At 43.4% G+C, this 23,711-nt stretch overlaps 1 protein-coding gene across 7 annotated transcripts in view; it reads left to right on the forward strand.

Moving 5' to 3' along the window:
- Nucleotides 1–23,711, forward strand: part of PPP1R12B (protein phosphatase 1 regulatory subunit 12B) — a 181,880-nt gene that overhangs the window by 108,699 nt on the left and 49,470 nt on the right. For 6 of the 7 annotated variants that reach the window (XM_059717218.1, XM_059717219.1, XM_019492481.2 and 3 more), the window contains one exon: nt 4,378–4,419. In XM_059717218.1, coding sequence (XP_059573201.1) covers nt 4,378–4,419 — 42 coding nt within the window. Of the gene's footprint in view, nt 1–4,377; nt 4,420–22,369; nt 23,303–23,711 lie in introns of those variants that run through there. The other variant, XM_006266074.4, reaches the window with a different exon arrangement.

Raw genomic sequence — 23,711 nt, forward strand, 5'->3', positions numbered from 1 at the left:
GAGCATGTGTCTTGGCGCCATACTGCGCTCTCTGAATGAAGAGAGCCTGAACACAGAGAGGGCATATATTCAGTGCCATGCCAAATTGCCCATTCTGTAAAATTGCCAACCCAGGCATGCACAATGCATAAGACTAATTTCTTGGTAGTGTGCCTAATTTTATTTGGGATGTGATGAGCTTCACATAAGAAGAGAGCTAATGTCCAGCATGCTGCAGTACTGGCCTAGCAGTGAGAGAGGTTCCTTTACTTTGGTAATATGATTTGTAGAATTTTAGATCTTAAACCAATATTCTTCATGCTAAAGTCTGCAGAGCCATTATAATGTTTACTTCGGCCTGCTTGCATTGTGGGGACAGAAACAGACCTTGCAATTGGGAAATGCTGTCCTTGGGAAGTACCTTCCCAGCAGCTGGCAGTTCTCCAAGTCTTCCCTTCTCCCAAGTTTTCCTTCATGAAGGAAAGCAGGCAGGGACTCCAGATATTATTTCAGGTCACTTTCTGCATCATTACACTGTATATGACATGCCAGAGGTTACCCCAGCCAAGTAGAAGATGGCCTCAAGGACTCAGGCATCGACACCAGCACCTGTGCCTCATGCTGCAGAATTGAGCTGTCTCCTGTTCCTCCAGTTTCCTGCAGGCTGTAACTGCAGCAAGTGCTGTGCACAGCATAGGCACTTCTAATATCAGAATGAAGTAAAAAATCCTTTGGGTCCAGTTCCTTGCCCTCACTGCCATCTCCCTCGTGAATTCCTACTCATGTTCATGAGTGAGCTCTGTAGAGGAAGCACAGTTCAGCTGAATGCCTTGTAAGAGAGAAGCTCCCCAGAACCACTGTCCTTTGAGAGACTGAGAAAGGGCTTATGCTGGGGAGAGGAAATAGTTTCTTTGAGAGCAGGGAGATCATTAGTCACCAGGAAAAATGTCAGATTTATGAGCCCCATTCATTTATGCTCTAAAGCAGAATTATGGGGATAAAACACCCAAAGGAGGAATACATGAATAAACTAAGTGCCTGAATTCCTTGCTCGTGGACCTCATGTACAATGCAACAGATCAGTGAAGAAAGACGAGCAGAGACAATTCCCATAGGCCTGGCTAAACTATTCACACAAAGGGAATTGTTTGAAGTTAAATCTCAGCAGTTCAACTTGAAATCAGATGATCGAGTAGTTCTATATTAAGTTTTCTGGAAAGGTTTTGTGAACTTATGGGTAGGTCTGCAGTTACACTTGACCAGTTAGTTTTCCTTGTACACTATGGCAAAGTGCAACAGCGATAGAGATTTCCTGGTTTCCTCATCCTTTCCCATCTGACCTGTTCTCCCTTCAGATCACTGATTGGGAATGAGGGAAAAATGGAAATGGTTGAAAAGCATATCAGCTTTCAACAGAAAATGGGATCGATAACCTGGATATTAGGACAGGGTGGGCCAAGGCAACAACTGGAAAATTTCCAAGGTTTTTATGGTCACAAGAGTCAACCCCTCTGTTCTTCCCAGTTATGGAAAACCTATTGGTCCTATTTCTCTGTGCACTACAGAGTTGTCATAAGTCTGAGGTTTGTGATGAGCTGCTCTGCATCTAGAAACAGTGAACAGCACCTTTTACTCTCTTTCTGTGTGGACTTGGGATGTCAATGAGGAAAGACATCTCACAAACCTGAGCCATGTCTCTATAGTATGTATCATCTTGTTTTTATATTGTATGCAGTAGCAGTGAAAAAGATGAGAATTATTATCCATTTTGGTTTATGAATACATTATTCATAGGCCTGACCAACCTATCATTGGTCTTCCAATAGGCATCTGAAGAATCAATCTTCCATTTGTGACAGGACAGGTTTAAAATGAAAACTTGAATGACTAGATTACTGTTGAGAGGCAGTGATTTCTTATGGTGATATCTGTTACTGGGTTAACTCATGGGCACCTTCTACCACCTTCCCCCCTTTCAAAAAAATAATAAAAATTAACAAATAGAACTTGTTCTACTGCCGGCCGAAGAACCCATAGTTCGGGGGCGGGCAAAATGCAGCCTGGGGGCCGGATGCAGCCTGCCAAGCCATTCTATCTGGCCTGCGGGGCCCCTAAAAAATTTAGAAAATTAATATTTATCTGCCCTGGGCTGCCTGTCATGCAGCCCTCAGTGGCTTGCCAAAACTCAGTAAGCGGCTCTCCACCCAAAATAATTGCCCGCCCCTGCCATAGTTTAACTGTCATTGTAAACCAGTGAAGCAGTTGTGCATTCCTTCAGGAGGGCGGCATTGTGTCTAAAAATGGTTCTAGTTTCCAATGCCATCCAAGTGGGATCAATACACTTTTACAGATCCCAACACTTAAACGTTTACTTAGGGTATCAGGAAAGCTTTGAGCAGAATAGCCCTTCTCTGAGCAGTAGTTTTATCTCTGGTACTGAGATCTGATAGATAGCATTTTGCTTGCCAAATTCTGCCTACTAGTCATTTAGGGCACCTATACACAAGCAGCAAGGCTGCTCCAACATGCTCTAATTACGGTGCATCAGAGCTGCTTGATTAATTGAGTTGAGTCTGCAGGAGCATGGTAATTACTGCATTCCAGCAGAATCCAGTGTCTCATACATCAGCATCCCCTCACTGAAAAATGGCAGTGGGGGCATTTTAACTAAAGCTTTCTTCAAGTAATAAGCTTGTTTGAACTTCAGTTAAAAGTTCAAACTTGCAAACCTTGCCGCCATTTTTCAGCATGAGGACACCAATGCACGAGATGCTCCAGGCACTTGAATTAGAGTGGCTCTCAGATCACATGTATAAACACCCTTAGTCTTGGGCAGTGCAACCTCTTTGCCTTGGCAGAATTTTCTGTGGCTTACTGTCCCAGAGAAGAGGAGGAGTTTTATATAACCTACCTAATTCCTGGATGTCCACGTTAAAAGGATGACTTTTGCTCTCTTAGATGCACTGCTTTGAAAATCCCATTATAAACTCTCTTTCGCCATTAGCCATTTTTATCCATACTTAGCTGCAAATTTCCTTTGGAGTGATAAGGTCCACAGATCTGGAAATAAATGGTTCATTCTAAACAGAAATAAAAAATGTTTGATTTGGGTTTATCTATGCTAAAAATTTACCATGCTCTGCATTAGGGGATATTTTTTCCTTCAATGTGTATTTTACACACGTAATTTAGGGAAGTAGCTTTGAATTATTATCCAGGCTGTGAAAGTTATATCAACTAGAGAGAACTTCATGAGGCAGTGTATTCCCCTGTGTTGGTAACTGACAGGTCTGGTTCACACTGCTTGCAGCTTGGGGACAGAAGTACCATTGTAGGAGATCTGTGGAATTTATTACTTGAAGAAAGGAAATCTTCTGGTAAGCAAGGATACATTTTTCATATTCATGTATGGTGAAAACTGGCATGCTGTCAGATGTTAGTCTCCTATGCCTCTATAGACTCTTTTTTTTCCAAGAAGACTGCTGCAATGTAATTCTTAATTACTTTTGGGAATACACAATTCAAATTTTTTTTTTCCAGGTGGCTGTTCAAATAACTGCTCTAAGCAAAGTTTGTAAGGGAGTAGGCATCATTTGTAGATGTTTTTAATATTAAAACTTTTTGGCTTCTTATAGCTGAAATAATGCTTAAACATCTTCACTTTCATTCCACGATGCAGAAATTACATATCAAATCTGTGAAGATAAATGTTTGGCCATTCAAGTGCTTTGTTAAACAGATCTTTAGACGTCCTCACGTTAATGATTCCTTTTGAAGTTTATCAGATAATCACTCATTTTAGAGTTGTTGTACTTTCTTCTGTCTCCTAGTTTGAGAATCTGCCACTGAATAGTGAAACAATTAAAAAAGCCCTGTAAAGGCTTCCTCAAATATTTTCCACAATTGCTGAGCAATTAAGTGTAGAAAATTCCTGTCTTTGAAAAAACCCTAATCCATTTAAAGATCAGGCCACTGATTCTCAACCAGGGGACTGTGGCTATCATTTTTCAAGGGGTACTTCCAATCTAATGAGTAGTATCTCATGTACAAAGAGGTTGAGAACCGCTGGATTAGGATATATAAACCTTGCTGCTATACAGATTTAGATGACTTCAAGGCTAAATGGTTTCACTTTGGGAGGCAAGAGTTTTTGTGGGTGCTATCCCAACCATGCAGTTGGTCCAGTAAAAGATAAATTCATACAAACTTTCAGGCATCACAGTATACCCTTCCTTGGGTCTCTTGAGGAGGAAAAGGGTACTGTGATGCCTGAAAGCTTGTCTGAATTAATCCCAGCCATGCAGTTGGTCCAGTAAAAGTCCCACAAAAACTCTTGCCTCTCTCATTTCCTGACTATCACAGCTACAACATCACTTCACTTTTGTTTGTTCTTTTTAGGATGATGAGGTTGATGGTAACGAGGAAAAGAAAGAGAGTCGGGTAAGTGTACATTTCAAAATATATGTTGGCATCAGTGACTTCCTTGATGTTGTCCTAGATTTTGATGGCAGCAGGTCTCCTCTGAATGAACTACTTCTTGTTAGTAGAAGTGTGTCGGAATACCATGCTGGAATGAACATGTGTTTTGGAAGCAGGTCAACATGTGCATGTGTAATCATCATATGTTACTACTGCCCTCTTCCCCTCCCTGTGCCTCTTGTTCTGGGTTTTATGATTTCTGACCTTGTGCTCCCCGCATCTGAAACAATCTCCTCATTTTCAAAGTACTCCTGTCCTTAAAGATTTTCCTCTTTTATGTTTAAATGCACCCCAAGGAATTATGCGCAGAAAAATTCAAAATTATGCGCTGAATCATGTGCCATGTTGTGGCACAGATCCAGCCCAGCCTGGCTCCGTGTTTCCACGTGTGGCTTTCTGCTGGAGTGCTGGAAACCCAACGTGGAGACATGGAGCCAGCCTGGGCAAATGGCACACGGCTCCCACCTGCAGTGCTGCGAGCCCCATATCCTGGAACACAGTCAGCCCGAACCGGGTTGAAGGTGCACTCCAGTGGGCCAGCTCTGGGCCACCACGTGCAGCCCCTGGGACTCATCTGGAGCCGTGTGCCGCCAGAAGGGCTGTGCCTGCTGCAGCCACGAGTGCCCTGAAGACCTGCTGCTGCTGTTGCTGCTGACGGCAGCAGAGGCTGTGCACCATGGTGGTGGGGGGGGCATGTGACAAGGGGGCCAGACACACTCATGCCCACCCCAACCTCCTCCTGCAGGCAGGTACTCCCTACTCACCAGCTGTCCAGTCGCATGCCACTGCACTTGGTACCTCCACATGGGGCTCCCAGCTGAAGTGCTGGAGGTGGAGACATAGAGCCTGCCCAGGTTAAATTATGCAGTTATGTGCGGTCATACGTTTTATGCACAAAATTGTGTGGGCACATAATTGTGTAATTCCCCAGGGTGTATTTAAAGCCCCCCTTTATCTGAACTTTCTTGTTTTGCTTTGTTTTTGTCTTTAGCTAAGAAATGTTTGGTCTTGGAACATGTCTTAATCTGACAAAGTTCAAGCAATGTGCTTGTTTCCAAACCATCAGTGCATCATGTGTTAGACTGGTATGGGGACAAATAAAACTGCAAAGTTGCACAAGTCATTGCCACAGGTTGATAAAATCATGTGCCAGCATAGTGTATTATTGTAGTGCTTTAAAGAGCATCTGATTTCTCTTAACTCATAGGGGCTTTTTCACATAGTCTGCTACCTAAATCATTTTGCAGTCTGGGGGTTAGTGGCACATACGTTGGAATGCCGAGTGGCTTTTATGTTTTGTGGTCTTCTAAATCTTCTGTCATAGTGCTTGGTGAATGTGTTCTCTTTCAGCGCCCTGTGACTCAGACCTGTAATAGTGGGATACCTAGGCACTGACACTTGTGGGGCAGTAAAATACCTGCCCAGGATTTGCTTGTCTCCACCTTTTACTTTGAGAAGCTCTAGTATTCCATTACTTCTTAGAGCAAGAACTTGAAGGATAACTTTTCTGTCAATGGTGTTCTGACATTCCTTTAAGAAGTTGCCCAAATATGCCCGAATTAGTATGTGCCGCAAAACTCTTGCAAGTGAACAATGTAAAGGAGAACTGTGCTCACAAGTATTGAGAATGCGACAGCACTAAGTTATGTGTGTCCATGCCCTGCAGCTGAACTGTTCAAAAATATCACAGATTTATGAACCAGTTCACAGTTGTCACAAGTAAGAGGTGTTCAGACATATGGTGCTGGAGCCTTTCAAATAGATAGTAACCTTTTTAGGCATTGAAGTGCTGTGGTTCTGACACCAGGGGGGTGGGAGTTATCATCTAGCCCAGCATGCCTTGGAGTGGACTAGTAGGGAGGGGAGCGCTTGCGCCCATGATTTTGGACCCAGAGGCTGGGACATCATGAAGGTCTGTGGTTGTAAGGAGTGAGGACAGTTGCTTATTAGAGAGAGAATTTTTACTGAATGAGCAGTGCAAGGGGATTACATTGATAAAGCATCAACAAAAGGGAGGGACAGAATCCAGTTAGATCTAGACAGATTACAGAGGTGAGCGGATGAGAATAGGATGGAATTCAGTGCAGACAAGTGCAAGGTACTGCACCTAGGGAGAAGGAACCAGCAACACACCTAGAGGTTGGGGAACACCCTTCTTGACAGCACAGTTGCAGAAAGGGATCTTGGAGTCATTGTTGACTTCAAGATGAACATGAGCTGCAAATGCGAGGAAGCGGTCAGTAAGGCTAACTGCGCCTTGTCGTGCATCTACAGATGCATCACAGGCACATCCAGGGAGGTGATCCTTCTCCTCTGTGCGGCATTGGTCAGGCCACAGTTGGAGTACTGTGTCCAGTTCCAGGCACCGCACTTCAAGAGGGATGTGGTTAGCAGTGAGAGGGTCCAGAGGAGGGCCACCCGCATGGTCAAGGGGCAGCAGGGCAGGCCCTACACGGAGAGGTTAAAGGGCCTGAACCTATTCAGCCTCCGCAAGAGAAGGCTGAGAGGGGATCTGGTGGCTGTTTACAAGCTCGCTGGGGGGGACCAGTGAGAATTGGGGGTGGTTCTGTTCCCCTGGGCACCACCCAGGGTTACTAGGAATAATGGCCACATATTGTTAGAGAGAAGGTTCAGGCTGGACATCAGGAGACAGTACTTTACAGTTAGGGCTGCCAGGCTCTGGAATGGGCTCCCAAGGGTGGCAGTACTCTCTCCTACCTTGGGGGTCTTCAAGAGGAGGATGGACAGATATTTGGCTGGGGTGATATGATCCCGGCACCTGTTCCTGCCCGGGGTAGGGGGTTGGACCCGATGATCTGTTTAAGTCCCTTCCAATCCGAAGTACTATGATACTAAGAAAAAGAAAATGGGCAGTAGAATTCTGTCCACATACTGGAGTAGCCAGTTACAGCACTGGGGTTTGAGGGTGAAGCATAATGCCGTGTGGGATGTCAGGAGGAACTGTCAGACTCGTGTCACAGAGTGTTTGGTGTCCGCATGTAACATTGGGCCAGTTCAGCAAACTGGTTCAAAAGAGTACTTGATTTTCCATGTACACCTTTGAACTATTCCGGTCAGCTTTAAAATGGTTTAGCAGGCACGCCTGTATGTCTACTTCAGGTTTAAACCTATCTGAGTGTTCAGTGTACTCATACCCACAGTTAGCCTTTCTAGGCAGTCACTGCTGTGGCCCAAAATGTGGTCCAGTACCAGAAAAGAGAAGAAGGAATTTCTTTCCTGTCTCCTGGTGTGGTCCCTTGCAGGTTACCTCATAATCCATATGCAGAAGGCAGCTAAATTAAGGCATACTTGATTCTTATCTTGGCTCCCTTTCAATATGTAATTTTTGATTGCATGATTACCTGCTATCTCTCCACAGGCCTCTACTTTTTAGTCTTTGTTCATTTTCCTTATCTGTCCAGTCCAGTTTTTACTCCTCAGGTTTCAGTTTCTCATCCAATCTCTCACAGTCTTTCCAGCTACCCTCAAAACTTCTCTTCCCAGGCTCTCCCAGTCCCCATCATCTGCTCTGTCTTAGCTAACTTAGCTTTCACATCTCCTCTCCATCAGTATCTGGCTCCTTCCAGGCTACTCCTGTTTCTGCCTCCAGGTCCAACTTTTGTCCCCTTTTCATTCAAGTCAGGCAGTTTCTTTAATACCACTGTAGGAAGGGGCATTGAGAACAAAAAAGAAGCAGGCTTCCTTTTGTCGTTTCTTATGTCCAGCATGGAGTAGCAAGTGCAGGGAAAGTCTGACTTAATCTCTGAAGCCATGGTTGGAGCATGCACAGTCCATTCTGCACAAGCCCCTCTCAGCTTAATGCAATGCAAAACACTGAAGTCCCTTGAATATATGATTGTAAAACATGGAGATGTATGAGTTTTTTTTATCAAAAAGTACTTTTCATTCCATCCAGGAAGAGCATGCACCAACTGCTGAAACTTCCTTAGCCTGACGAAGGATTTTTGAACTCGAAAGCTTGCTTAATAACTATTCTCCAACTATTTGGGTTGGTCTAATAAAAGATATCAAATTCACCCAAGAAACCTTGTCTGCCTATGTCCTTAGACCAACACGACTACAACCTACACCCCTGTTACATGGACAGGACACTTTTGTTTTCTAACATGATTCCTGGAAAAGGCTGAAACTTAAAAAATCAGCTGTAGTTAGGCACCTGGCATAGAATTGCCTCAGTCCAGATGCTTTGGTAAAGTTGTATGCAATTTATAATATAGTCTTTTAATGGGTAGACTCGTGCACCACTGACAGCTCTGGCCATGTCTTTCTCATGAACAAAGCTTACTACATTGTGATAAATTAGGCAAATAGATTTTATAGCTCAGGTAACATTGAAGGGCACAAGAGGTTGAGCCATGGGAAAAGATACCTGTTGAAAAATAATCCATAAGAGACGAGCATCTGTCAGGAGGAATCAGCCCTAAGAAAAGTAAGTCTTGACTGGTCTGAAGAACTATATGGAATATGAAGTCTACTCCCATTTTAGGAGATCTGGATTTGGACTATGGTAACCATAGAATCATAGAAAATTAGAGTTGGAAGGGACCTCAAGAGGTCATCTATTCCAATCCCCTCTCTAAGCAGGACCATCCCCAACTAGATCATTGCAGCAAAGGCTTTGTCGAGCTGGGCCTTAAAAGCCTCCAAGAATGGAGATTCAAACTCCTCTCTAGGTAACCTGTTCCAGTGCTTCAGCCTCCTAGTGAGAGTGTTTTTCCTAATATCCAACCTAAACTTCCCTTGTTGCAGCCTGAGACCATTGCTCCTTGTTCTGTCATCTGCCACCACTGAGAACAGTCTAACTCTATCTTCTTTGTAACCACATTTCAGGTAGTTGAAGGCTGTTATTAAGTACCCAGGCTTCTCTTCTGCAAACTAAATAAGCCTAGTTCCATCACTCTCTCCTCAGAAGTCATGTGCCCCAGCCCTCTAACCATGTTTGTTGTCCTCTGCTGGACTCTCTCCAATTTGTCTACCTCTTTTTTGTAGTGGGGGACCAAAACTGAACACAGTACTCCAGATGTAGCCTCCCCAGTGCTGGATATAATCACTTCCCTTGATCTGCTAGCAGTGCTCCTACTAATGCAGCCCAGTATGCTATTAGCCTTGTTGGCAACAAGGGCACACTTGGCTCATATTCAGTGTATTATTCACTATAATCCCCGGGTCCTTTTCTGTTCAGCTGCTGCTTAGCCAGTTGTTCCTCAGTCTGTACTGGTGCATGGGATTGTTCTGTCCTAAGTGCAGGACTTTGCACTTGTCCTTATTGAACCTCATGAGATTACTTGTCGTCAAATCCTCCGAATTCTCGAGGTCTCTCTGAATCTTAGCCCTACCCTCTACCATATCTACTACTCTCTCCAGCTTGGTGTCATTTACATACTTGCTGAGGGTGCACTCCTTCCCATCTTCCAGATCATTGACAAAGACATTAAATAAAACCAGCCCCAGGCTCAACTCATGGGGCACTCCACTTGATACCAGCTGCCAACTAGACAGTGAGCCTTTGATCCTTTGAGCCAGATGTTTGGGATTGCAAGCAAGAGAGGAGTTTTGGATTCTTCTAGTTTCCTTTTCCATATTTCAGTTACAGTTCTCTTCAGTCTTGAAATTATTGTCAGGAATAAGCTTGGTGGGTAGAGTTATATTAGAAGAATGTACTTGTCTGCAGTAGGCCAGCAATTGTGAAGAGTCAGAAAAAGTACCACAGGTTGAACATAGTAATACTAGCCAATTGACCATCAAGAATGATGGATTTCAAAGGAGTGTTTACATGGCTGACCCCAAAGGGTGAGCGGGCATAAGGTTGGTGGGGGGGGCAGGCTGCCATGTAAACACTCCCCCTGCCGCCGCCTCCAGCCTCTGGCATGGGGGCTCCCTCCTTCTGCCCACCTCTGCCTCCTCCCCTGAGCAGTGGGGCGTCCCCGTGCCTCTGCTCCCCTCCCTCCCACCTTTCCCACCGCCTCCCCCTCCTTGCTGGCTGTTGGTAATAAAAGTTGTGGGGTGCATGCATGCATCAGGCACCCGTCCCTGCCAGGCACGGGGCGGGGGGTGTCATCAGGGCCAGGTGGCCTGGGGGTGCCACCACCGTGACCCCCCTCCTCTTCACCTCCCTCTGCCCTGCGCCACCTGGGCCTGCACAGCCAATCACTGCCCTCTCGGTGGCGCAGGCACAGTTGACGAAGAGAGTTACGGACTCACAGACCCACAGACAGACAAAGCCCTTTTTATATATCTAGAATTTGATAGCCAGATTTTTAGTTCATTTTGATATTCATGGTTTCACAAAAATCAATGGTACCAGTTTTTTCTATTCGTCATATAACATAGGATAGATTAGACATATGAAGCAAAATCCAATACTGTACATCTGAGGGTGGAAACAGGCATCGCCCTGTGTTGCCTTTTTGCTGCCATAAAAAATTTTTATGGTTGCTTGATAACAAAGCAGACACACATTCATACCCCTTGTTGTGACATATATTGTGGCTGTGGTGAAGGTGGTATTTGGTTGTGCTGCTGTTTAATGGCAGGTGTCTATTTACTTTATGGCAGGAGCGTGCTGGCAGCCCAAAGCTGTCAGCACTTTCCCACAATGGCTGCGACTTGAGGGGCCAAATCCTGTGAACCCTGCGAATTCTGGTGCAGGAAGGGGCCAGACAGGACCTGGGGGCACCTGTCTGGCTTTCACCACTTACTGCGGTACACCCCAGATCTCTGGACTGTGTCTTGATAGGGGGAAAAGTTGGGGTTTCTCTGCTTACCAAGACATGCCTCAGGGATCCCAGGAGCACATCTCTAAGTGGGGAAAGCCAGATAAGCACTCCCAGGGCTTGAGGTGCCCAGTCCTGCACAGAAATTTCCCAGGTGTGCAGGACCAGCCCCTCAAGCCCCAGAAGAGCATGTTGCTTGTTGTCCTGCAGCATCAATGGATGGGAGAATGGGCAATCTGTGCTTTACCAAGCGATACAGATCAGCTGTGCCAGGACATCCCAGCAAAACTGATCTGCTTCATTTGGCAGTGTCTGTTTCTACCCTGAGAATCTTGTGTTTAAACCACAAACACTGTGTGGCAGTGTTGTAGGTGCTGCAGAGCCAGAACTTTGATTCCTCATTTTTGGTGTGTTCAGGTTCTCTTCTGTAACTTTGTGTTTAGTGAGTTTGTCTCCAGTGTCAATGAAAAACAATGTAATCTTGTTGTGGACCAAAGGAAGGGGGACTTAACAAACTTACTGTTTTAAAAAAGCACTCGCAGGTGTACGATTAGCTGTTTATGAGCTTGCCTATTACTACTTGCCCGTGATTCCATTATAAAGGTACTGTCTTTTGTAGCTCGATTGACCATATTTAACAGCTCTGAAACCCATCAGTTAGGACCACCATGGATTCTATGCTTACTGTCACTGTCCTCCCTCTTCCTCAACAAAAGAATTGGTAGTATTGTGCACAGAGTTTATAGGCGGTCCTTTTAAGTTTAAAAAAAAGTGTCTGCTTACGTCCTGAGTTACCCAGTTTTCAGTATCTGATTGCCTAATAAGGTAAGGTATGTCCTAGGCACAAGCTGTTTTGTCTTGCAGAGTTGCAGGGAAGTTGATTTAGTAATAGAAAGACTTAATGTGAAGCCCTTATTCACTGACATGGAGGAAAACTTGTGAATCTTACTAGTCTAGAATGTTAACACAAGCTGTGAGGCTTCTTTTTATTAACAGTTTTATATAAGTCACCTTGGGTGAATGTGATGCGAAGGTAGAGAAGAATATTTACCCTTTTAATATTCTCGTCTAGCACAGATGCAGTATAACAAGGTGGTAAACTGTTCTGGCCCTTGTCCCAGGCAGTATCGAAGGAATTGTATCTCACTTCAGATACATACAATAAAATGCTAGTATACTTAATTATGCACAGTACAAGGATGGGTCTTTGAACCTTTGGCTCCATTCAGCCCTGTTAGAAGCCGAATGTTACAGTGGGTGGTATAATGCTGCAAGGAAAGTAGACTTGGGAGCCAAATATGGATGCTGTTAGCAGTATGCACTGAAGAAAAAAACTGAGGCTAAAGAAGTTTGTTTAAAAACCTGAGTTGTTGATTTGTGACCGCATTTAACCTTGGAGCCTTGAATAAGTTTAGGGATGTTTTTGTTTGTAGACCCCGAGTTCTTTGGCACGGCATTATGTACAAGGTACATTTATGTCTAAATATATGTACAGAACTTTATCTGCTTGGGCCTGTTTTGCCCAGCCTTGTAATCCTAAATTTTTTCATAAACCAACTTGTGCTGTTTTGAGAAGGAAATCTTGCTTACTATTTATGGGTTGCCACGATACAGCATTTAAATCATCCGCTTGTAAGCCACAGTAAAAGCAAAGTGGCAACTGGCCAATTCCTATTTAAGACATCAGGCATTTAGGGATGTAGTGTTGCTGCACGAAGCTAGGTAAGCCCACCAGTCTACTCCGTGTAAAACAGTATTGCATCTGAATCTCTTCATAGCGCTTTCTCGAATGCATCGAAGCCCTGATTGCAGGAAAGTTGAGCAAGACAAAAAACCTGTCTTTAAGTCTGGCTCTGTGTACAGACAAGAAAAGCCAAACCAGATAATAACTTGGGAATACTTTCTGGAGGTCATGGTGACCTTGCACGATATCATACAATTGTAATTTTTGTCTAGTTGGTTCCAAAGGCCAGTCTCGTACTTCACCTTATGGAGTAGTGTACTTCTTTCAGCCTTTTGGTTTGGTCCAAGCCAACTAATGTGGAGAGCTTGCCAAAAAGTAATTTCTGCTGAAGAAGCCTGGGGCAGTTTTGAGATGGATTCTGTGGGTTTAACTTGGATATGCCTATCCCTCACGTTGCTGGTAGTATAGCTGGCTTGCAAAAGCAACATAAGTAACTTAAAAGAAATAGTTGTCTTTGTCTTAAGCAGAACATTTTATGAGCTAAAACATGTAAATAAACATTCCATCAGCTTTCATTTGAAAGTATCCCAGCTGTGTTTCTTCATGGCTTGTTAAAACTGATTTTCTTTTTTATATCTTGATTGATCTGACTACTTGTTCTGGGTTCTTTATTCTTATCCTTGAGTTCACAATATTAGTTCCAGGCCCATGAGTCTGAAGCTGAGCCTCTCTGTTCCAATGGGAGGTAGAAATGTAGGCTTGTTTAAATGTCACATGTTCTTATTAAAATAACTGGGGGGGGGGAGGGGCATGTAAATGTCCAGATGTCCCTTAACGGGAGTGTCATGTTGCGGTTTTTTTGTAAAAATGGGAACTTTCTTGAAGCCTTTGTGGATTAAATCCAGCATCTAAATAGCACAAGGAAACAGTTTTAGAAGACAGTTGCTCGTGCAGTTCTGCCTAAAGATATCCTTTTTGTTCTGTCAGTTCAGCAAGCTGCAGGTAGAGCCTTATTCTCATGTGCAAAATTCCTCTGTAGCTGCAAATCTTAGTCGTCTACAGGACACCTACATGACCACTAGAGTATTTGGGAATGATGTATTCTGGTGTATTCTTTTTCTACCTTCCGTACAACAGGAAAGCTACATTGTTGTACGTCTTCCAAGGGGAAATCAAAGAGTCATTTGAGATGAGCGAGGCAGTTAACATACTGAGGCACGCTGGAGTTAACAGTTAGTTCAGGTAATAGGATAATAATTTACAGTCCAGTCTGTGCTTGATTTCTTGGTCTTGAATTTCCTGTTCTTGTAGGTGTTTAAAGTTCTTTCATTTAAGGACAGCCACTCTGAGGTCAGGGACAGAATGTCCAGGGAGGATTACTCAATGCGTTGGAAAAAAGCTAGAAACATAATGAAAAAGGAATTGATTGATCGAATCAGGGCAGGGCAGGGAAGTTCTACATCCTATAGATTATAGACACACAGTATCTGATGTATCCAGAAAAAGAACAGAATAGAATCCGTGACTCAGATGCATACTAATAGTACTCTGAGGCTTTCCAATATCCCAGACATGTTTTGCACTTCTGTTCTGGAATGTCCCCTTCAGCACGTGTGGTTGCAGAGAGAGAGGCCCGTTTCAGCTGCTTCCAATCTACCATATGGCCCTTCTCTGAACTTTGGTTATGCAGTCTTTTTTCACTCAACTTATTACTGCTTTTGTGTGTCATTACTGTAGCAATAACACAGAAGAGAAGAGAAACTTCTAACAGCACTTCTCACTGTATAATTGTTGAGGAGCTTTTAGTGAAAAATATGCAGTGAAAGCTCATTGCCATTGCCAGAAGCGCTGTGCCACCATGGTGAGGTGGCCCCTGCCCACCTGGCAGCAACAAGGGGCACAACTCTGTGGCCCCCCTCCCCCAAGAGTGTGCGCAGTGGCAGGGAATCAGCCCTGCCCCCCAGACGAGCCTCCTGCAGCTCTGTCCCGCTCCCTTCCCCTGGCTCTGTGGCCGCACATTCTGGCCCTGAGCCTCAAGCCCCACGCATTGTGTGGGCTGGGCTCCAGCCCTGCCCAGCTCACTCCCTCCCTCCCTCACTATGGGGGCCTTAATTCCCACACCCCCTTTCCCTCTCCCCTCCCACTGCCAGACTTACCTGCGGGGAGCTGCTCTCTAGCCTGCCTGGCAATCATGTGCATGTGTATGTGTGCATATGTACATGGCTCCCCCATCTGACCGTGCTCTTCCCACTCCACCTAGCCCCTTGCAAGCTAGAACTCAGCCTGCAAGGGAAAACCCACTGTTTCCTATGTTTTTCTCCTTTAAAGGAGAAAATCCGGGTTTTTTGTGGCAAACAGAAAACATGGATCCCTGTTTATCAGTAATGACAGCAACGAGTCACATTTTGAATCCTTTTCACGGACTCGATACTGAAGTTCCTGAACACTTAGGGGAAAAAAAACGAAAAAAAGGCATAATTAATTTTGCTAGTCAGCATGTTCTGATTTCAAAGGTGCTGCTTTGTTTTCTTAATGAAAATGCCAAATTGTCTCTGGCATAAACCTGAATATGAAAGGATAGGTCCAGGATTTGAGGCACTGAGGATGAGAATATGAAGGAATTCAGCACTGTCACTGCTTATTCTAATCATGAATGGAATAAGACCTTGTTGTCAAGCCATTTATTTTAAGCACAATAGGCACCACCATTCCAATCTCCCTGTAATAGTGGGAGTTTTCCACTAGACATGCCGTTGTTGCTTCTAATTGCTGATATCAGGATATCACTTTGCCTTTCTGGTGTTTGTGAATTTAATGGAGTTGGGGTTTTCACTTCTCTCCCACAAATACTTTTCTAGCTCATGATACCAAATTCAAAGGTAGGGCAATTCCTGGAATGGAAAATACATGTCTACACTTGAGTCATGTTCTAAATAGACTTGAATAATCAGTATGTGTGCCGCATCTGTTCTTTCAGAATCTCTGTTTTACTCCAAGTGGCTGTTTAAATGCATTTCTTCTCCAAATATAACCAAGCTTCCCACGTGGTAAGACCAGGCTTTTTGTAGGGGATGTGTCTGTTCACTGCTGTTTGCTGCCTTCTCTTTCTGTGCATCTTAAAGAAAAGGTAATGTTGTCTAGAAAACTTCAGCACTGTGAAGTGAATAGGCTGAGACTCACATCTGGGAACATCACTAAAATTAACTTGTCTTAGTGTTTTGGTGCTAATCCAGACATGTCTAGAGAAAAATAGTTTGCTTTGTTAGTCTGAAGTCAGGCAGAAGGCAGGGCAAAGTGGCACCTTGTAGACTAATTCAGAGAGGCATAAGCTTTTGTAAGAAGCAGTTTAGTAGCATCTGATGGAGTAAGCTGTTGGTTTTCAAATACTTGTGCCTCTCTGAATAAGTCTATAAGGTGTCATTCTGCTCTGCATTCTGCCAGACATGTCTGTTACTTTATAGCTCCTGGTTCTTATATGAGAAGACAACAAGTTATTGCTTTTCTTTTAAAATTGAATGCTGGGATTATGAGCACAGTGGGGTTATGGCCCTACATATGCAGGTGTAACAATGTTAGATGAACAGTTGTGTAAGCAATGTGTGTATGGGTGTGTGTGTGTACATGCACACAAAATATAAGCTAGTCTGTTCTCAAGAGCACCAGTCAGGGCAACAGATGAAACTGTTCACTTGCACAGTTCGTATTCCATTTATGGGAAACTACTTCAGTGCCTTTACATCATGCTTACAGTAGGGCCTCCTGCCAGCCCAAGATTTTTTTTCCCCAGATTTTATTAGCCCTGTGCTGCTGGACCTTGTATTCCACCTTGTTTGGTCCTAAAAAAGAAATCTGCGTGACTCTTAAAACTTACCTCTTCCAGCTTTGCATACAATTTTACTTTCTCTGTATGATGACGTGCATCATATTTCTAGAACAGATTTAAAGTGTATATTCTCTGTAGATAATAGAACCAAGAGGTATTACTGTTTTTAAAGGTGACTTTTCTGCATATGAATTACATTTATACAGTTACTCCATTTAAAACAATAAGAGAGCAACCTCCAAAACTGAGGGTTATTGTAGAGTATAGGCAGAACTTCTTTCAATGAGACGTGAGAGAATGGGATAAACATGTAGGCAACAGTAGCATGTACAAAATTACAAACCTATATAGGGGGTTCCAGTGATGCTGTTAGTAGCCTTTCATGACCAGAGCCCATTCAGAATAAAACCAGATCCTAATATATGTTAGGCATCCAAGTGGAATCCTGTTCTATCCTGTTTTAAGTCTGAAAAAGTTAATGCAAAAGATAGGTGGTTCCTCCCGCTCTTTGTGGTTTATTCTTAAAGCTAAATTGGAATAGTATCCGGCCCTGTGGTGTTCTGTAGCTATATGCTGTTCTCTTGTTATAGTCATTAATCTCTCTTTGGAAAAACAAGATATTAAAATCAAAATGGTACATTTTGCTACCATTAGTCTGAAGCTCATCAGGTTAACAATCTGATCCTTCTTCTGTAAATGTCAGTATCTGTCTCTGCATCAGGTGTAGCTGTAATCAAAATGCAAAGCCTGTGCTATCTCCCCCCTCCCATCACACACCAACCCCAGGATGCATCTAATGTGGTGAATGCAAAGACTGTCTATGATTTAAGAATGATATATAGCTTTAAATATCTAAGAAAAGCATGAGACTGAGGCTATCGTGTAACTTACTCGTCTGTAACTACAGTATAGAATAACAGCCCAATTACCAGCATGCACCGTAGCAGCTAGCATGTTGTTAAATTGAGTATGGATCTAAATTTTGTATATCAGACTACTAACACAAATGCCCAATTTAGAATGTAGTCTTGAGTCTGTTCTCGGTACAGAGTACCCATGTATCATGACAAGTAGTTCATTGTTTAAAATTGCAGTTAATTTGTATTTAATACTTTAGCATAAGTTTTGATTCTTTTGGTCTTTTTAATACAGTAAATACTGAAGATTAAACATTTTTCATTCCATTCTTTGCAAGCAAATACTGGATGCTTAGCATAGCCAAGGTTGTAATTCTTTCTGTCTTGTGCTACTAAAATTTGTTCTGCTTTGCTCTGAAAAGTGGTTTCAGCAGTAGGTCCAAATTAAGAGTTCACACAACAGGTAATTTCTTCCCCAGTCCACTCCCACTATCCTAGTCATTCATTCAGATGACAAAGCTCACCCCTTCCCAAAACTACTACTACTACTCTTATAAAGCTCTAAGTGCTAAGTGGAAAGTAAGATTGCAGGAGTTGAAATTTGATGCAACTGATCTAGGAAGCAAATGGCTTGAGCAGCTTCTCCAGTTAAAGTTAAGAAAAGGTAAATCTTCCATGTTAAACATTAGACTTTGTTAAAAGCTAGAGTTTTGAGAGTAAGCAGGAACTGAAAATGGTGTGCTAGACTGTTCTCAGTGTTGTACCCTGAACTGAGGAGTTCTTTGCGTTGTGGGAAATTTTGGGGAGAGGAAGTGGGTGGCACTTCTTGACCAGGAGCAATCTTGGTGGTAAATATAACATTCTGAAGTCTGCTCGAGAACAAGACCTGATCATTTGTGAATATTTTAATTGTTGAAAATCTGGGATTTGAGTGATCTTGCATGGATTACGGTTCTGCCCCAGCTCTGGACCATGTTGTCACTGCTGCAAGGAGCTGGGGCCCACTGCCTGCATGGCCCTACCTGGAGCATGCTGGCTGCAGATTGTGGCTCTGCCCTGGCCCCGGACTGCAAGCTGCCCCACCACAAGGGCCCAGTGGCACCAGAGCAGCCTCCTGCCCTACCCTGCCCTGCCACACACCCTGCTAGCTTGACTGGGGTCAGTCTCCATGGCAACCCCAGCCTTGTGCCATCACAGCACAGCTGTGGTTGGGGTCTCCATGGAGATCAGCCCCAGCCATATGGGCAGGGGCTGCTGGGAAACAGTGTCTGGCTGCTGGCTCAATATGCCATTTTGCCCACCCCGGTCTTGCTGGAGGTAGAGTTCCTTACCCTTTCCCAATGAATTTCCTGTGTAAAATAGCTGTAGTGGAATACTTCCAGTGGTCAGTATGTCCATGTATTTTACCCAGTTTTCTTTTTCCATAGCTGTATCTGTAGTCCCTTTTGCCTCTCACTCTTAACTTGTGAAATTCTTATGTGTGGAAAGGGGGAGTAGGACTGTATTGTGCAAAATATGCTGCCTGAACAGACTGGTTGTAACTGACTGGACTGTATTAACTTATTGTTGATCTGAGTATAGCATATACACATTGTTCCATACTCTACCACTTCCATAAAAATTGTTTGAGGTCTGGTAGTTGTGCAGACCATCTTGATGAGTGAATCTCCTGGTAGGGTTGTCTGTTAGCTTTGCAGAAATGTCCTCTGAATCTGTCAAGAGATAACTAAACTTTTTTGCATGGGTACAGTTGCTTTGAATGCCCATACAGAATGAGGAGTCCAGTGTACATAGCTGAACAGCAAAGTTTTATTTATTATACAGGAGTGTTCTTTAAAAGAGATCTGCAAACAGCAAAACCAGTTACATCTAGGCAATGATCTTGAACCTTCAAGCATCATTCTCTGTGAGCATTGGAGAAGCACAAAGGGCAAAAGATTCAGGTTTATTAGTTATATTGGGGGAGGGGGGAGAAGGTGGGGAATTAAAACTATGCAAGAAGCTAGGAAGAAGATTAAGAAATATTTTCGAAGAAAAATTGTGAAATGTACTATCCACCATATATTTCTACTCCACTTCATTCTCCTTTTTCTTGAACTGATGGAGAGGCTAATTTTCAAACTGTCCTTTCTGACTTAAAATTAGAGACATTCTCTAGCAACTTGCTTTTTGTTTGCCCTGTAAACAGCTGCTAGAACCACCTCTGTCTCAGATGAGTGGATAATTGTAATGGATGTCTGTAGAAAGCACAGATTATGGCATTTATTTTGGTTTAAAAGTGAAACAAAGCTTTCCCAGCACTACCCTCATTTGGAGGAATAGGACCAAAGGTGGTTATGAAAATGCTGTGATTCTTGTCTGGTTACCTTCCTGCTAGGGACATGAACAATAGCATGTAATTTGCAGTTCTTAACTCCACCTTGGTGATTAACATGGGCTCCCTCAGACTTGTTGCTGTAGTGACGCCCTCGCATTGTGGCTGCTACATGAGTTAGGCTAGTTTTGAAATACTGTATTCTCTTTTGGAACCTTAGGAACCACAAGACCTGTGTCGGTGGAAGAGGAAAACGTGTAAAAGTTCCTGTAAATAGGCAGTCAGAGTAACTAAATAGCACTGTTCACTATATGGTAGAATGCAGCTTTTCATATTAGACTAGTGATTCTTAACAGGGGTGCTGTGAGTTCCTTGTAGGGGTGCAGTTGCACTCTGTCCCCTTGCAAGGAGGTAGGCGCACTGCTCGCTCCTTCTCGCCCCTTGCTTCAGAGTCCCATGGACAAAGGGTGCACCTTAGTTGTTCTGAACAACAGGCTCTGCTCAGGGTGGGCAGACAAATGGACGTATAAATGTAGAACTAACTGCACTTTTTAGCCAAGCTTGTCCCCCAGCTTCCCTCTCGCTCCAAGAGCAGCAAGGGCAGGTGGCTCTGGTCCCCAGAGGACTGTGCTTTCCCCTTCAAATACAGACTGGAGGGGGCTTGCCCAGGCCTCGTGTTCTGTTGCTCATCTCTCTGCCCCTTCAAACCCCTCAATGTCCCACACATAGTACGTGTTCAACCCAGCACTGCATCCCTGCTGGCCAGGTATACCCTGGCTCTGTCCAGTTTCACCCTGGGGCTGGAGTACTGGAGGCATGCTGCTTGGGAGAACTTAGTGCAGAAATTGGCTTGCTGGTTCTTGGTCCCCAGCAGTAACTTGGACCCATGAATGATGACCCAAGGTGCAGCACTGGGAGCAAACATGCATGAGGCCAGGCAGAGCTGGGGAAGCGGCCTACAGGTAGATTATTTATATTGTATTATAATATAGCAATACAGTTACTTAACACATTATAATGCTTATGATATTCGTATTATATTAGCTTTTTAAATGGGGTGCTGTTAAATACCGAAAACCTATGAAGGTGTCCCTTGAGTCCCAAAAAGGATGAGAATCACTGCACTAGACTATCAAAGGAACTGTGGTTTTATAGTTAATGCAGTAGATGGGAACACCAGAAAATCTGGGTTCAGTTCCTGACTATAACCTAAGACAAGTCTGTATTTTTATGTGCCTCCACTTTCTCTTCTGCAAGGTAGGGAAGTATTTTTGTTTTACAGAAGTGTTGCCAGAATAAAAGAGATCATTTGACAATTTTCCCACCAGCTGTCCTTTCATTTTGCTTGTGGTGAATGCCCTTTCCATGGTATAATTAAATGTCATTGAGAAGACCTCTGTTGAGGTGGACAGTATGACTGTTCCAGCTTCCTCATGACTGCATAGAAAGAATATATAACATGTAGTCTGAGTAGATGGTATAATGAAAAATTTTTTTAGATCTTGTTTCTGTGTTACTTGCACAGTTTCTCCAAATGCATGTTTGCAACACCTGCACTGTACAACCATGTATACTGTGCTTGAAGACTCGCACACAGATGCAGACATGTTTAGAAAAAAGTACAAATTCCACTTGCTACGAAATATTCTGTAGTAGTCTGTCCAGGCTTCACCAATTGGTTTATCATAGGTTAAATCTAAGCACAAAGCCCTCTTTGTTGGGCAATAGCTGACTTCAGTACAGGTCAGTGTAAATAAGCCTATACAGGTTCTTCAGTATTATCCAGCCATTGGATAGTGTGGTGTTGCTTAATTAATGCTGGATTACTGGAACCAGTCCAGTGACTATACTTGAGTTAATGCATTTCAACAAAGAATGATACTATATGGTTAGCAATTTGAGAGAGATCACACATTCTAAAACAGATGCTGTGCTTGACTGTGATCGCATTTAACATATGAGACCACTTAAATTAATGCACTTACTGTCTATGTGAGAGTACTTTTCAAGTGCATTTACTAAAGGAAATTTACTGTGTACTCCATTTGTTTTGGATAAGAGTAGTTCTGAAAAATGTACTTAGTTGAACATGCATATTTTTTGGCTTTTTGCAAAACTTTGGAAACACAAAATACTCCTGATTTAGGTCGATTTGTGCACTGGCAACAAGGTAGTGGGGAGGGGACTCTGTAGCCATATGCCTTAAAGCAGACTATTTCGAACCAGCACATCAGACAAACTAGGTGCTGCTTTCTTGGACCTCTAAGCCAGTTTTCTAAAGAACCCTTCTTCCAAAAGTGCTGTGGTGTGCTGTGCGTGGTGGTGTGTGGGAACTTGAATTCTGCTTAATGGTCAATTACAGGACTGTATGTCCTGTGAAAATATTTGCCTCTGACAGTCTGTTGCAAAATGCCTGCTCAAGCTAATGTGTGGCATTTAGACCTTGCAAAGTACAGTATAGAGAATTTGTCTTTGACTTCTAGCTCTCACCCCTTCAGGCCTTGGGAGCTTATAAAGTTTTGGGTTTTTTCTTTTTTTCCTACAAGTGGCAGCCCAAATCCCAAGTTGAAAGTGAATCTTTGTCTTTGGCCTCCTTCCAGCATTCCTCGCTGAACAAGTAAGGATTTGGAATGTCAAAAAACAGCAAGAGGGGAGGGAAGATGTAAGTGTGTGTGTGTGAAGGCGTCTCAAACTAGGAGGACGGAACAAAACATAACTTCATCTGGACTTCCCCTTTCCAAAACAGTGTTTGTTCCTGATTTATACTTTCTTGTTTCTCTTAAATCATCTAGCTCTGTTCAGTTGCTGTAGCAGAGAGCGCTCGGCAGCATTGCAGAGTGAAACAGGTTTCTTATAAAAGCTTCCTTTCTGGATAACGCTTACTATTCGTTTGCCTTCACTCTTGAGAATTGATGGTATTGGCTACAGAACTACTGGGGGGTCACCAGAAGCATTCTGCTTTGCTGCACAAACGCTTTGGATGATACAATGGAAATGTTCTTTTGTGGAAGACCCTGGAACAGGCCTTGATTCTGAGGCTAGTGCTGTGCAACACCTTGGATGAGAACACAATTATTTCTTGATACTTTCCTTTCAACCTGAACAGTGTAGTGGATCCACAGCATCCTACAACATTTCTAAGCAGCCGATTGATGCATCCATCTATACCCTAAAGAGCAGGGTTTTCATTATCATAATAGCATTTTGAATTAAATCCGTTTCTTCTGGCCGTGGGAGTAAGACCTGCCCTGCAGTGCACAACTGAAGAAAAGTGGAAGTGGAAGCTTGATTGCTGCTCACGGAGGTGAACATTATCCACCTGGAGGAGCCATGTCGTCTTTGTACACCAGAAGTAAGGAGTTTACTCGCAGCAGGAAGTCTCAGTCAGATTCTCCCCCGTCGTCTCCTTCCCCGATTGCAAAGACACTCAGAGTAAGCAGACTTTTCATTTCCGTATTGCACTGCAACCTGCTGAGAGTAGGCTATGGTCAGGTTAACAGCGTCAGTTTGTCCTCTGGCACCGGAGAGCCAAGTTATGTTGTTTACTTCTCTGAATGAGGCAATTCATATGAAATAAGCCTAGGAGGAACAAAGTTTAATAGTATAAGAATGTGGCTTCCAAGCAGTCCTTGTGCTGTGCTTATTTGAGTGATTATAGAGGATCTTTTGTCACAAGAGCCCCATTTTTTTTTTCTTTCTGCTTCCATTGAGGGTATTATCCCTTTTATGCTTATTAGGGAAAAGCCTTTCAGATAGAAATGAGGCAAAAAGCCAAACAACTTGTACATTGTTTTTTTCATATGCTCTTAAATGTTGCTGATATAGCTAGTTGCAAACTTCA

Source organism: Alligator mississippiensis, chromosome 14 (genome assembly GCF_030867095.1).
Source record: "Alligator mississippiensis isolate rAllMis1 chromosome 14, rAllMis1, whole genome shotgun sequence".
Taxonomy (NCBI): Eukaryota; Metazoa; Chordata; order Crocodylia; family Alligatoridae; genus Alligator; species Alligator mississippiensis.